The sequence below is a fragment of the Rattus norvegicus genome, chromosome 5, assembly GCF_036323735.1.
Source record: "Rattus norvegicus strain BN/NHsdMcwi chromosome 5, GRCr8, whole genome shotgun sequence".
In the NCBI taxonomy this organism is placed as follows: domain Eukaryota; kingdom Metazoa; phylum Chordata; class Mammalia; order Rodentia; family Muridae; genus Rattus; species Rattus norvegicus.
This window is the reverse complement of record NC_086023.1, coordinates 156945848-156961492: the sequence shown is the minus strand read 5'-3', so window position 1 is coordinate 156961492 and position 15645 is coordinate 156945848. Positions and strand designations below refer to the sequence as shown.

Genomic DNA, 15645 nt, shown 5'->3' with positions numbered 1-15645 from the left:
TTTCACTTATAAACAATGGTAATGACACGCATGCACCTGGCAAAAGTAAACTTGGCAACTTAGTGGGCCACCAACTCCATCTTTAATTTTGATGTCAGTATTTAAAATATTAAGCGCCCTGCTCTGGGTGTCTGTCCACTCGGGGAGTCGGTCCTGCAGCCAGGTAGTGCTCCTTGCAGGTTTCCAGTAAGACACAGCACTGTGAGTACAACTCACAGGCAGACTCACTCTGTCCTAGGCCCCTTTTGAATTCTACAATGACTGTACACTGGTATATTCCTCCCCCTTTGGGAACTGCGTCTACTTATTTATCCCTGCAGTTCAGGAGTCCGAGGTGCAAAGCTGGACGACCAGCCCTAAGTCACAGGACTGACAGGCTGGAAGTCAACAAAGGATAAAGCTATCTGCAAGCTACTGAGCCTCAGGAAAGACACAAGCAAGAGGCTTCTGGTTTTATTTTAAAACTTTCAGTTATAGTGCCCACAAAATGGACCCCCTAACATCCTAGAAGGTTTAACGCATCCACATGCTTTAACAAAAAGAAAACTTGCTCCCTAAACACCTGAGTTCTTGTCAGACACACCTCATCTGTGGGCTACTACACTGCTCAAAGTATAGCTGAGGAAGGCTGTTGACCACAGATTGTAGGCTCTGCATGGCCTAGGACCCACTCACTCGTAAGTCTCTTCCTCAGCTGCTGTGACAAATACTGGGGCGCCATGACATACAGGTTGTCATGACACAGTTACTAGACCTCACAACCCTGACATCTCACCATCAGCTGGTCTGTCATCTCCACAACCTTGTCCACTGTGTGCAGTTCACTGAGGGCCTGCTGTGCCCGGCTGCTGCTCCCCACGGCGGAAGCCTGCTGAAAGTTGGTCTGAATGGCATCCATGAGGAAATTGAGCATGTCTAACACGAGAGGAGCGAAGGAGAAATTGGCCTGAGAGAAATCGAAATACACAAATGAAAAAAAAATAAAAATACAAAAGAAAAAAATCATGGATCACATGCAACAATCTTGACAGCCATTGTCTAGAGTAGGACACAGTCCCCTCTGTAGAATCCTAGCTCTGATGACAGTGAGTAAGAGGACTATTTCTAAGTCGAGGTCCACAGACACCTAAGTCATTCAAGGTGCTTTCTCCTATGCACACAGAACGGGGAAAGAGAAAACACAATCGCTCAATGGGTTCTGCATTCTGGGGCTAGATAAGAACTTCTGGCCAAGGAAGTATGTTCCAGAATACCACTCCCACTAGCTCTAAATCCCTCCTAGAGATGGGCAACACATGCTACCTGCATGCATACTGCATGAATATGAAAGGAAAACAACCGGGCTACCAGGGAAAGCTCACAGAGCACTGGTCAGACCTGCTGGACTGTCCTGCGCTCCAGTACCCATCCGGAAGCCCCACCTGATTCTGCAGCTCCTCACGGCACCCCTCAACTGTGCGGCACAGGCTGCTCTTCTTGGGCTTCTCTTCATCAGCAACCTTTCCATCACTGATGGTGACCTTGGCCTTGTCAGCAGGTGAGGTGCTGGCATGGCGCACCAGACTCTCTGAAACCCTAGGCTCGCTCTGAAATGCTGACTCCTTCATGGTAGAGCTCATGCCACTGCTAGGAGTTCGTTTCACCAGTGCCTAGAAACAGAAAGCGTCAGTGTCCCTACATTCCTGTCACACTCAGGTGAGATTCTGCCGAGCTATTAGAAGCAGGAGGGCCTGACTACACATGCACCCGTGATCCGAAGCCAGATCCACAGGGCTCACTCAACATCCATCTTCACTGCCCTCTCAGAGCATCAGGCCTGACGAGGTGATGAGGATGCTGCTGTTTTTAATGCGCCAAGTGAAGAGCTCGGGCCACAAAGGGATGCATCACCAATCACACAAGGACAGTAATGCTTGGCCACACAGAGCTGAGGTGGGGATTTTCTAGACTGCCTTATGTTCCCGTATTACTAACAAGTTGCCCATGGGACACTGTGAAGGTTCCATCATCACTCACCAAGCAGCTGCCATCTTCCTTGGCTCCACAGTCACAGAAAAAGGAGCCATACTTGGCATAGGAGATCTCATGATCCTTGTGGCACACCTTCGCACACACTGTGCACACACCCACCCCATCCACCATCTTACATGTATGACAGTGGTACCTACAAGCAACAATAATCAGCAATAAGTCCCATGCAACAACACTGGAGGCCCAACAATCCTCGCTTTAAAAGGACTCACCAATGCTGGTTCATAAATTCCTTCTGTGTGATGGTGAAAGTGCACAGCTTATTGCAAAGAGAATCTTCATCCTTCAAAGATTAATAGGTCTTTTTAATCAAACATTTCCCTCTCCATCAGGGTCCCATAAAAACACACCTGCTCCAACACTCTGCGGAGACTCCCGGTGTCTAATGGGAACCTGCCCTGATTTGAAACAGCCAGCTGTCTGAAAGCCTCCTACAATTTCAAGTGCCATCTTCTGGTCTTGTTGACAAGAAAGGGTGGGGAAGACAGACAACAAAAACCTTTAATACTGTCAAGAGTCTGCCACCATCTGTCCCTAAACTTGTATGGATAAAGCAGAACAAGTAACTTCAGAGATAAAAGCCACATACTCAGTGAAAAGTTGCTTCAGCTGGAGACTAGCTCCCATGCCTATTGTGCAGGCCTAGGGAAGCACAACAGCAGACTCTTGCCTTGTGAGCAGAAAGAAAGCAGCAAGACTCCAAGCCCTCAAGCCCGCCGAGGACAGAAGAGCACCACAGTCTCAAGCACACTGGACAGGCTGCACAGCCATTCCCTTCCCTACTTAGCACTTACGGAGTCCTCAGCCTGGGAGTCTTCCTCTTCCACCGCTAACTCTTCCACCCAGTCTGAATCCACCTCAATGGCACGCTCCTCCCCATCTACCGACAGATGGCTCGGTCCTTGACCATTACTCTGGCTCAGGGCATTCGTGACGTCAGCCAGGTAAGACATAATGTGACATGTGCATTCCAAGACCATCACATGCTGCAAGAAAAGACGAGGAAGCTTAAGTTCTCTCATGTCAGGCACTTTCTAACAGCATTCAAGACCAGAGGTCAGAATCAAGGCAGAGAGGGAAGACGGCACATCATACAGCCCCCAGCTCCTACTACGACCTGCACACAGCTGCTCAGAGAGCTGCAATGAACTCCTGTGGACTTGTTCACTCTTCAGCATAAGCCTGAGTAAATTTGAAGAATGGAATACAGAGGGAAGCGGGGGCCCCTCAAGACAAGACCAGCTTGAAAGGGTCTCTCAGCATTCTCCCTGCCAGAGACCGGCAAACCACAGCAGGGAGTTCTGTAGTTCTCTCAAAAGCCCAGGAGACAGATGCTGGAGAGACACTCAGGAGTTACGAGCACATGCTGCTTACAGAGAACCCAGGCTCCACTGCCAGTACCCACACCAGGTTGCCCTGAACTGCCGGTAACTCCAGCTCCAGGGGATCTAACTGAGTTCAAGCATGCGCACAAGCATGCACACACACAAACACGCTTCACAAATAGAAAGCCAGTCATGGTGACACACACACTTTTAATCCTAGCACTCGGGAGGCAGAGGTGGGTGGATCCGAGTTCAAGGCCAGCCTGAATATATCAAGTTCCAGGACAGAGACCCTGTCTCAAGTTCCCCATCCCCTACAAAAGTTTAAAAATGAAATAAATTTTAAATGGTTGCATTAAAATATCAGCAACCACTAATAGTCAAATATCAGGCTCAGATTTCTAAATTCCCAGGAGCCCCTTCACTGACAACTCAGTGTCAAATGAACAGTAATTAGTAGAAAAGAGGGAGAGAGGAGTCAGTACTTACTGGGGTTTTGAGACCAGAGCCTGCCCTCCATCTATGCCCTGCTATGCTTTTGGGTGAGGAGTCAAGGAAACAGCCTGACCTAAGACTTTCTGCCATGCTCAAGTCCCTTGGCACAGTCTAGAGCTCTATAAGCATACTGAGCAGTGGGGATGATGCTGCCACTGTGACTCCCAGAACACTGACCCAAGGCAGCAACGACTCCCTGTGCTTAGGAAGGGCTCTGTCGAGTCCTCATCAGAGCATCACCTCCTTAGACTTGCATAGGGCCTAAGTGGGTCTGCGTTACCAGGACAAAAGAAGCACTGAGGTTCTCAGCCTTGTCTTCTATAGGCCAGAGAGACACAGACGCTATTGCAAAGAGACTTCTCTCTCTTCCCTGGCTCCCTCCCTTAAGCTGTCCTCACTCTCCTTACCTTTCCATGCATTACATTGGCATTCAGTTTCTCAACCACATTCTTCTGTGACAGGTATTTCTTGCTGTCCCAAAGCAAAAAGAGAGAGAGAGAAGTCACAATCATCTGAGGCTCCAAAGGAAGGAAACACCTTCACAGGCCTCGAATCAGGTTGTGATACTGTGAAGGGAACCTGTCTGTTTAAGTAGCATGAAGTTGACATGACTTGGACTGGTCTGGTCCTAGGACCAACAGTAGCATTCTGTATTGTTTTCCCAGGACTTAATAGGAAACTCCACTAAAAATAATAAAGACAGCCAGGCATACACACGTGTCTTTAATCCCAGTGCTGGGGAAGCTGAGACAAGGACTTTGAATTTGAAACTTCATGAGACAGAGTCTCAAAGGAATGCACACATATGTGTGGGCGTGTGTGCGTGTGCTTGTGTGTGTGCGTGTACATGTGTGTGTATGTGTGAGCATGTGTGTAGGTTGCAGATAGGATGAAATAAACAGAATAGGAACTACCACACCGATAGTGCTTAACAAAGGAATTTTAGTTCTGCTAACTCTGACTGGGAAGGAAGGAAGCCGTAATGACCCACCCTTCCTTCCTTCATTCCTTCCTCTAAGTTCAGAACACTAGTACAGGTGAGGTCCTCTTACCATCTGCCCAGCCAGTCCACAGCAGCATTGTGAAGTTGAAGGTGGCCCGCTCCTTGTCCGGCACTGGCTAAAGTGGCCATCACAACCATGAGCTCGGGGAAGCCGGTCCCATCACCATTCGCCAGCATGTCTGTGGCCATGGGGGTCAGAGTGCCCAGAAGTACAGCGCACACACCTTCTCCAACTTGGCTAGTTTTAAAAAAAAAAAAAAAAAAAAAGGTATTCTAAGTATAGTCTTTCAATTTTAAGAGCAATGAGACACCAGGCTACAAATGGTCAGTTCAAAACTCATGGTCACACAGAGGGCCCTGCTTCATTTGAATGTGGGAAGGGGACTTGTGTGTGGCAGGGTTAGGGGTGGGAAGAGGTAAAAGGGGCAGGAGGGAGATGAGAGACACTGGGAATGTTGGACTCGGCAGTTAGAGCACGCGCTACTATTCCAGAGAGCCTGGGTTTGAGTCCTAGCACGTAGCAGCTCATGGCCGCCCATCAGTCTTGCCCCACAGGCCCCAGCACCCACTTCTGGCTCCCACAGGCAACAAGCATACAAGTGGTATACAGGAGTCAAGAGGGCGAACACTTCCGCCCCCACAATGAAATGAAATATAAACAAAATCTCATTAAGAAGCATGGAAATCCCTGTGAGTTCAAGGCCAGCCTTTTCTATATGAGTTCTAGGACACCCAGGGCTACAGAGAGACCTTGTCAATAAATAAATAAATCAAGCAAGCAAGCAAAAGACATTTAGTGAGGTTAAGTAACAGGCCAAGTCGGCTCTGAAGTTTCTCCATGGGAAATCTCAAGAAGCCACACAGTGCAGGATGCAGGTGGGACAGGTGTGCAATGCTCAAGGGAAGGCAGCCACAGCTGTTGTGTAGAGTTCTGGGTTTTAAAGACGACACACACAGACTTGCTACCTGTTTTCCCGAACAATGTACGTGGTCAGTAACTGTAGCAGCTGCCGGTTCTCCTGAATGACCTCCAGCTGGTCAGAATCCTTTGGGGGCGATGTTGTCATGCGGGTGAGCCAGGCCTGCAGGCGTACTGGCTCCACACAGGCAAGCTGGGCGAGAGAGCCACAGAGGTGAAGGAGGCTTGGGTTAGGGCTCTTCTCAGCTAGAACAAACAAGAGGCTTCTGTCAGTGAGGAGGGCAGGACCTCCACAGAAGGGGCAAATGGCCAGAAGGGAAAAGGCCTCAAGAGTTTCAGCATCTTTCCCAACTTTCTCTGAAGGATTCTGTACACTTGTTAGCGCTGTCATGCTGGCAGGAGCCAGGCACAGTATTAGCCGGACATCAAAGTCCCCGTAAGAAGATTACCAAAAGCTGCCACTCACTCAGTTGGAAGAGTTTGGTGAAGAATTTCAAGACTCGGTTACAGAATTTAGCAGAGAGGTCCTCATTGGCCGTGGCCATCATGATCTGCACAAGTTCCCCACTGCAAGGTGAGGGGGAAAAGAGACAACCATGTTAACCGTCACCTAGGAAGTCCTGCCTCTGCTTCACAGTCTCAGCCCTGGGGAAAACTGTCACTCGGGGACCCCACACAAGCTGCTCTTGGAATACAGCCCACCCCAGGAGACAGACACTCAAGCAGGCCTCCTTGGTCCCGAGGCAGCTAAGTCGGCACATCCAGCCCCTCCCTACTTTCAGTGAGTCAAGGGAAGCAGTGCTCACCCATCAGAGAAAAACTCCTCCATGGCCTTCCGGGCCTGGCTGCTCTCCAGCTGCTTCTCCAGATACTGTAAACACTCCTCCAGGACGGACTCATCCAGCCCACTGAGGACCAAGACCACAGTTCAGTGGATGCACCCATCCAGCCCACCAAGAACCGAGACCACACCTTCAGGGCCCTCCTGACTGCCTCTGAAGAACGACTAGACCTTGAGGCAAACACCAAGTTTTGTTTTGCCTGAGTTTAACATAAACACTGGCATACAGTACACATTCAATGAATGTTTAATACAAGAACAGTAAGACCTCAATTTTGTTTTACTACCTTATTTCCTAGAAAAATAAAGAGAGGTAGGCCAGGTGTGAACTCACACACCTGCAATCCCAGCATTGGGACCCTGACAGACCTGGTCTCAAAGATGGAAAGCACAGATAAAAATGAAGAAAGGGAGGAAGGTGCTGAAGTTAAGCATCAGCTGTGGTTAGCACATGACTGTTTCCAGAGGAGGGAGAGTCTGGGTGAATCACTCCTGCAGGGAGAAGCCACTTCAAGCACCTACGTTTGAAAAGCAAAAGAAGAGGGCCTAGAGAAGTGCTCAGTGTGTGAACTGTTTGCCACACAAGAGTGAAGACCACAGTTCAGACTCCCAACCTCTACCAGATGATACGAGGTGTCACAGCGAAGGGCACTGAAGACAAAAGGCTGAGTCCCCAAAGGGAAAGCCTGAGCTCAGCTCCCCCGAGAGCCCCGGCTGAGGTGAGAGGATGCAGCAGAGGATGAAAAGTGAGACTTCCAGGGTGGGCCTTGGACCCTACACAACACCAATATACAATGGACAAGCACATACAAAAGTATGCACATGCAAAAGTACTTTCTAGAAAGGGATGGTGATATGGTCTGGTCATGCCAGAGGCTGAGGCAAGAACCTCAAAGCTGCCTGGCTACAGAGCAGGAGAGGGCAAATGAGGAAAGGAGAGCGCAGGCGGGTGGGCAGGCTGGTCGTCAACAGAGAGGAGGTAGCCAGTACGTGGGCCTTCCCCACATAGTTCCTAGGAGAGTCCTGTACATCCCCACAGCATAGCCTAATGCTGATCAAGCAGATCAAAGGCCTACTTTCCCCAGACCACCCATTTCCATAGTCACAAAACATGAGCGTGATTTTCACCAGTGCCTCTGTGCACCCCACCCCACCACCCTTCTCACTTCATTCAAATAATATTCCCAATATGAACATTTAACATTCCATTCTCTCAAAAGTGAGTTATTCCTAAGAATCAGTCATACAGCAGATCCCAGGGCCTCTTCATACCCTCCACATGAGCACAGGATGGCTCCAAGCCCATACCGAGGAGCTGTGGTCACCACCATGGCACCAGGGGTGGTGCATCCTGCCGACAGCTATAGCAGCTCTTCCTGCTCACCTGCTGGGGTCTGCGTGGTTGGCCAGAATGTTGTAACACCCTGTGATCAGCTTCTCATACACGCGAGCCAGGAACTCATCAGACTCCGCAGGTCCCAAGATGCGCTCCAGGGAGTTACTGCTGATCTCAGCAGCGCTCTCTGTGCTTGACTCCAAAAGGAGCGGTAGCAGAGCCCGGATGACCTGCGCTGGGTTCATCTCATCCGACCACCTACAGCCAGGAGACGGGAGCAAATGAGGGCTTGTTTCTTGAAATGCTGCAAGGCCAAGGCTGGTCGACTGGGGAGAGCTTCTAGTTTAGTCTTTTCCCTCCTTGACAGTGATTTCTTATGTGTGTATACCCATACCATTTCATATTCTTCTTCACTGTCAGAAGCAAAAATCATTTCCATATAACAATGCATTATTTATTAAAATAGCAAATTAATAAGACACTTTCATAATAAACTAAAACCGGAGAAAGCAATCCATCCTTGAAAACTCTAGAACAGTCAGGAATCTGGACCACTTTGAAGGCAAAGCAGCATGGTTCCCGTGACCCAACTGCCTGTCTGGTGGTTGGCCCTCCTCGACTCTACCAAACACTTAGGAGTAAAATCACTGTCACCTCAACTCTACTGCTTCAGCCAGAAGACAGCACACCATCGTGAACACAGGGGCTGGGCTCCAGGCTCTAGTACTCACACAATCAGATCCCCAGTCAACCTGACCAGGGAGAGGAGGGCATGTTTCAGGGAAGCCGCCAGGGGCAGACTCTGGCCACACAGAGTCCCCAGGTGAGCAGCCTGCACTGCACTGATATAACTCTCCGATGGGATGGTGTCGTTGGCAAATGCATTGCGCTGAAAGGAAGAGAGAACCGAGTGGAATGGACAGACGGACCATCAACCCTGGGCAAAATCCACTGACGCAAATTTTAAAAAAATCTACCATGAGTGAGGGCCTCACTAAGGTTTGCAAACAGTACTCTCCACTCCACTGTGCGCAGGCCTCTGAGGACACTGAGCTGAGCGGAGAAGGCAGCCAAATTTCATTAAAACAGATTAATAGTTAAATACCCAATACTCCCTCCAACGGATCTGAACATGTAACAGTAAAACTGCTGCCTGTCTCTAATGGCTAGGAAGGCTCTGGACTTTGAATGCATTTGGTCCCCACTACTAGGACTGTAATTATCCTTTGGAAAACTGCTGGGTGCTATCAATAGGCCACAGTTGTGAAGCCAAGAGAAGACGGAGCAGACTTTGCTCCTCTACAGAACTTTAAAGAAAGAATAATCTGTTTGCAGAGTAGTGTGAGTGGGACAGACACAAGAATTCCACAGCACCCCACAGCCCAGAGAGCCTAAGGGCTCAAGTCTGCTGCACAAACTCACTGCAGAGCGGCATCTGACACACTGACACACATGTAACATAACCTGTGACAGCACATCACATGCAACCCGAGTTTCACAGGTGACAGAGGCAAGGCTCAGAGAAATACAGTGGTCTGTGCTCTGGTAACGTGGGCTTCAAGGCAAAGAGGCCACGTGAGAACACTTGGTAATCTAAGACACCGACTAACTCAGCTGCACGGAGCCAACTCCAGCCTCAAGAGGAAGAGTAAGGACAGAGGGCTTCAGTGCTCGGCAGTAGCCCCGGAACCACAGGGACTCACCCAGGATCCAATGTTGGGAAACTCGTTGGTATTGATGTTATTCCAGGACTCACAGACCGATTGCACTGATGACGGTAAATTCTGCACCAGAGTTGGACCTGCAGGCGACAGTAAGGATGAGCAACCATCATAAAAAAGGAGGAATGATGGAGCCTTTAGAGCAGCCCAAATGTCAGGATCATTACTAAGACAGCTTAGATGGCCGTTCCCGCAGCTGAACCATGTCAGAGACGCAGCTAATAATTACCCAGCAGCTAGCAATCGCAGTTGGTGAGGCTCTCATTCCCACCAGTCATGGTCTAATCTCACAAGTAAAGATGACAACCGAAAACAAAGGAGGAAGCATCTAAGCATGTCAAGCTGCTATCGCCATTGGTCCTGTTGCCTCCCCACCTGGTCTCAGAGGAAGTATTGCTTTGAACTCCTCCCGACCCCCAGAAGACAAATCCTGAGGGCAGGGATCATGAATCCCCATGCACAGCACTCAGGGAAGCAGTAGTGAGACTCCAAAAGTGAAGACTATTAAATGTGACACTGGGCATGTGGCAGCAGGGTATAGTGGGGAAGTTGAGTTGCCCAGCCCTCCTGCTCAGGAGCTCTAAAAGTCCTCCACCCTGGTTTTGTGGCAGATCACTCCTGGGCAAGGATAGAGACTGTTAGTAAATTCTGTACAACAAAGAACTCCACCAAACGAGTGCAGGAATGGTGAGCAGCCTTGCCCTCAGGAAGGAGCTGCTCCTGGTTTAGATTTCAGCTTCACTGACTGCACAGGAGTCATGGCTGATGAACTTGTCCTAAACCTCAGTTTCTCTGTAAGTGAACAAGAACAACTCACAGAGTTACTGGAAGAGCCAATCAGATACGCCCATGGAAATGCCTGACAGTCAAGGTGGCTCTGGTGAGGCTAGTAGGCAGGGAGTGAAGCCATCATCACACAAAAGCGCCGAGGTCACTCACCCAGTGTGTTTGCCTTGCACCTACTCGAGCCGATAGCCAAGACTGCTGCAAAGCCATGCAGCTTCTCCTGGGAGGGCTTCTCAGTGGATCCCTCTTCATTAAGGTTCTGAAGCAGATAGGCTCTGAAGGGAAAGGAGGAAGCAAACACTGTAGGAATAAGGTCGAGAAGCTTAAGAGCCAGCACCTCTGTTTCCAATCTATTTAAGGACAAGTCACAGTGCCAGCTCCTTCTGAGTAACTCTTTCCCAAACAGCCCACCCTCAGAAAAGCTCCCAACATGACTGCATGACCAACAAATCTAAAGGATCCTGAATACATCTATCCTCCTTCCCCTTCTTGGAAAGTCAGCAAAAGACACACACACGCAGGCGCGCGCGCGCACACACACACACACACACACACAGAGATCATGTTTTAAAAAATAAGCCAGATGCTTTAATTTAATCCCACTTGGGAGACAGACAGGGAGATCTCTTAGTTTAAGGCTAACCTGGTCTACAGAGTGAGTTCTAGGGCAGCCAGGCCTACACACATAAACTATTTCTTGAAAAACAAGATAGATGGATGGATGGCTAGACAGAAGATAGATATATGTAAAAACAAAAGAAAACAAAACCTGTTCAGTCTTAATTTACATAACATTTCCCAACTTATTAGTCAGAGTTCAGTTTGGGGAAACACTGGTCCAGGAGGCAGATCAAAGCCTAGGTTCTGCAGAGGGCAGACCCATGCTTAGATGTGGCTGCTGCATCATACCAACATCAAGAATGATACACACAGTAGGGCATTTGTTATCTAGTTATGCCTCAAGTTTCTTCAATGTAACTGCCCCCAGCAACAGCCCTCAATCTACAAGGCATCAGACACTAAGAGACAGGATTATTTAAGTTACAACAATCCAGGTCCCTATCAGTGAATAATCACCACAGAACAGGGGTTGAACAATGAAATCCCAAGGACCAGATCGTCAATGAGATGGCCAGGCAGGACCTGCTGTAAGGAAAAGCCGCTCCCCCACAGCACCAGATTGTTGTGTTGAGGCCGGCTTTGCCAGCCTAGCAGACTGCTCACAAGCACTTCTGGGGACAGGCAGTGTAGAATCGAGGTCTCAGGTAGCTGAGTCAACTACCTAGCAGTCCTCCTGTCTCTGCGCCCTAAGTGCTAGGACTGCTTGTGTAGGCCACTAGGCCTGACTGTTCCTCCTTTTTACTCCAAGTACTGAAGACAGAATCTCCCAGTTCCAATTTAGCGAAAACCAGGAATCTCAATTTGTGAGCAGTCTCCAATTTGTATATACTGAAAATGAACTTTAAATTTTTAAATATCAACTGCTCAGCAAGTTTTACAGAATGTATAATTTGCAAAGTTTGCTGGAAAAGAGAACAGCTTGAAATAGCCTTTAACCCATTAAGGAATATTTGTCTCTCTGTAAGCCCACATCTGGGAGGCTGAGGCCATAGGGCTGCCATAGGCTCCAGAGGAAGCCACAGACTATGACTGTTTCAAACAGAGTTAACAATTGGTCCTAGGTCTGGGTCCATGAAATGCAAGTCCTGCAAGGGCCTCATTCCCACTGAGAAGAGACACTCAGAAAAACAGCTATCCTCTCTGTAGCCAAGAGCTGCACTTCTACAAGGACCTCATGAAATTATAACTTAAACATCCTGGGACTCACCAGCTGACTGAACTTCTCCGTCACCCTTTCACATCCTGCCCCAAAGGGAAAAAAGCAAAGCTCACACACAAGGAAAGGACGCTCACACACACAGACCCCGGGGTCCTCCAGAGAGAGCACTGATCTCCACACCTTGTGAATGAGGCGTAGGTGTCAATGAGCTGCAGCGTGGCTGGAAGGAGGTTCTTGGTGATCTCAGATGACTTATGAGGGTCGGTCTCTGCAGCCATCTTAGAAAAGTGCTCATCCAGAGAGACCTGCACCTTTGAGACAGCTGCGTCCAGGGTGTAGATGGACTGCAGACTAGGGATCTCATGCAGCTGGAGAACAGTGGTGCAGTCAATGGAGCAGAATGACGAGATCTTTAAAAACACCCAGGATGTGAATTAGTTGTGAGAAGGCTCTGGCAAAGCCCGGTCCTGCCATTACAATCAGAACAATGGCATACCTGTCGGGCAAAGTACTCCTCTACGATCTCGACATCGTACTTCACTGAACTGCACTTGCTGGCGGCCAGCTCAACAAGCGAGCCCGCATGCTCGGGCCTCATGCCTTGTCTGATAAGGTGATCCTATTTGGATAGCAAGAGAGAGTTTAGGAAAACCACCTGCAAAGTCCAAAGCTTTCATTGACTTTAAAAGTCCCCGTGGCACAAAGCAAGTGGCCCGTGAGGCGCCCTCACAGCAAGCTGAGCTCCCCTTTGGCACCTTTATCCAGCTGACATAGGAACTGATCCGGAGGCGGGACGACCACCGCAGAGTGTGTAAGATGTCGCATTCGCTCATCTCAGGTGAGTTCATGGCCAGTTGGTTCATGTAAGTCTTTGAAGGCGGTAAAATTCCCAAGATCCTCCAGAGAATCAAGAAGTAATACTGCAGGGCGCAGGCCTCCTGAGGAGGTGAACAGAGCAGTGGAAGCATGCGGCCCGCTCGGCTCTCCCTGAGGTAACAAGTGTTCCAAAGGCAGCCTCCCAAACGGAACCTATGTCTACTGTGACCTGAGAGGCCCGCTAGAGCATCTTAGCACATAAACACTACGTCAAACGGGCGGACACACTAGGACACTCTGCCGCTCTCTGAACTCTTAGAAGCTGCAAGGACGCACTCAGGCAGCTCTGGCTCCTCAGTACTTTACCACCTAAACAGGAGAGACACGAGCTGGGCAGGGCCACAGCCAGCCAGCCATTAGCCAGCGGCCTGGAACTGTTGAGAACTGTTCTGAGACCTTGAGAAATCCGTACGCACTCACAGGCTCATAAAAGCTCAAGTGTGAGGCTTCTGCAGTGACACAGCAATCAGGCGGCAGCTATTAACCCTCAGAGTCACATTTCTCTCAACTTCAACCAAAACATAAACTTACAGATGACAGAACCAGGCAAACTACGTAGAAATGCTATAGAGCCCGTCGATTTTGCAAACAAACACTGAATACATAGGTAGCTCAGGCCCAGAGGGAACTTCAATAGAACGATGGGTCACCATACACACACACCCAGCCCCTCCCAGTGTCCACCATCTTACCAGGGCTGTCATGTTCTTATTTTCCTTCCTCTTGACTGTATCAAGCTGAGACCCAGCCGCAAGCAGGGCAGTCAGTGAAGAATATAGTTCATCGTACTTGACAAGCTTGGAGAAAAGAACTTCACATGCCTAAGAGCAAGAAAGACCAAAACAACACAGGTCTGGATGTGGTGATGCACACCTCTGATCCCAGTACTCGAACGGTGGGAGAGTGAGAGGGGGGATATCTCTGTGAGTTCCAGGCCAGTGGACTGCACAATGAAGCCATCTCAGAAAATTAAAAAAAAAAAGACAATTCTTTTCTTCATATTTAAACATTTACTCCTCCTGGCCCTGCACAAAAACTAAGCCTCCTGACTATAAAAACATCTCAACCCATCTTTAATTGGTGGTCTTGCAGCAGACTGCCAGCTGTGGGCTTCACGCTTCAGTCTGTGTAGTACTACAAGCATACAGATGCAGGCTTTAGAATGACAGAGTAAGGCAACCACTTTTATTAAATGATTTGTTGAGTTTCTGATGTTTTCCTTTTAGACACTCAAATGCTAGCACAGGTCAAATTTCCTCATAATAGAAAGTTGTTACTCATCCCGAACTTAGCATCTATGGGGTGTTTGCCCCACACCTGGAGAATGGAGGGCGTCTGTGTAAAAATGGCTTCCAGGGGTTGGGGATTTGGCTCAGTGGCAGAGCGCTTGCCTAGGAAGCGCAAGGCCCTGGGTTCGGTCCCCAGCTCCGAAAAAAAAGAACCAAAAAAAAAAAAAAAAAAAAAAAATGGCTTCCAACTCTTGAAGAGGGCAGGGCATGGCACACCTTAAAACCGAATTTACTCAGGAAGCTGAGGTGGGATGATTGCTTGACCTCCCTCAGGCATCTGAAGCTGCCTTAATTGCATTAGGAAAGATCCTGACTCTTAGGGGTAAAAAAAAGGGAAGAAGAGAAGAAGAAAGACAGAAAGAAAAAAGAAAATTCCCAGTACCTCAGAATCCAGCCGGTTCAAATCTTCCTCGGAGGCCTCAGTGGACAGGACACAGTAGAACCTGGGTTGTGGGGCTGCATCTGGAGAATGATGACCTTATTAAGCAAGTGTGAGGCATGTGAAAGTCAATGTCTAAAACTTTTCTAAACCAGCAGGTAATGTACCACCCACAGGAGGAGACTGAGTCATGAGGTCAAAGAGCCTCCTAGAGTGACCAAGCCTCCACCAATAAACACCAGTATGTCATCACCCTCTTGCTGACAACCTTCTTTCTGACCTGATGAAAAATGTTTGGACCAATTTTCTTCGACTTCCTTGAACCCATGATACAGAGGAATGTTGGCTCGGCGGCTGCTGCTGCTGCTGTCTTGGGATCCACTTGCCCACCCAAAAGGGGGGCTTAGCAGGTTGTGTTGCACCTTTGAAACACAGACGTTTGAGTTAAGGATATACAGTCACCAGTATGCTTCTCACACCAGGGATAACATACCTAGCAATACCAAAACTTGCAGCATCAAATGAAGATGGAATTTTGAAGATATTTCTGTAATTTTTTTTTTGGAAAGCAAATTTTTGGTAGTGCATCAGGGGAATGATACCCCGTGAACTAGTTCAAGGACTGCTGAGCACGGCGCTCTTATCCACCCTCTCGTCCTCTTGTGTATAGTCACGGAAGGCTACAAGTACATTCACTGTGGGACCCTTCCTCAGGCACTAATACTGAGGGAAGGGGCAAGGCTGAGGACACTGTTGCTACTAGAAATGCAGGCTGGACGAGTAAACACGAGAACAAGAGGGCAGCCACCAATCATCAGCCATTGAGTAGTCCCCAGTTACCACTTCAGGCCACACAGAAGGGCC

General features: G+C 48.8%; 1 protein-coding gene across 11 annotated transcripts in view; it reads right to left on the bottom strand.

Moving 5' to 3' along the window:
• Window positions 1–15645, bottom strand: part of Ubr4 (ubiquitin protein ligase E3 component n-recognin 4) — a 108099-nt gene that overhangs the window by 65635 nt on the left and 26819 nt on the right. For all 11 annotated transcript variants that reach the window (XM_063287801.1, XM_063287793.1, XM_063287796.1 and 8 more), the window contains exons 20-39: window positions 15062–15203; window positions 14785–14864; window positions 13806–13934; window positions 12993–13175; window positions 12734–12856; window positions 12418–12647; window positions 10611–10732; window positions 9654–9751; window positions 8682–8839; window positions 7999–8208; window positions 6580–6681; window positions 6240–6340; window positions 5821–6019; window positions 4904–5092; window positions 4259–4322; window positions 2826–3017; window positions 2244–2314; window positions 2017–2164; window positions 1422–1649; window positions 776–946 (exon numbers count right to left, since the gene is read on the bottom strand). In XM_063287801.1, coding sequence (XP_063143871.1) covers window positions 776–946; window positions 1422–1649; window positions 2017–2164; window positions 2244–2314; window positions 2826–3017; window positions 4259–4322; window positions 4904–5092; window positions 5821–6019; window positions 6240–6340; window positions 6580–6681; window positions 7999–8208; window positions 8682–8839; window positions 9654–9751; window positions 10611–10732; window positions 12418–12647; window positions 12734–12856; window positions 12993–13175; window positions 13806–13934; window positions 14785–14864; window positions 15062–15203 — 2940 coding nt within the window. The remainder of the gene's footprint in view (window positions 1–775; window positions 947–1421; window positions 1650–2016; window positions 2165–2243; window positions 2315–2825; window positions 3018–4258; window positions 4323–4903; window positions 5093–5820; window positions 6020–6239; window positions 6341–6579; window positions 6682–7998; window positions 8209–8681; window positions 8840–9653; window positions 9752–10610; window positions 10733–12417; window positions 12648–12733; window positions 12857–12992; window positions 13176–13805; window positions 13935–14784; window positions 14865–15061; window positions 15204–15645) is intronic.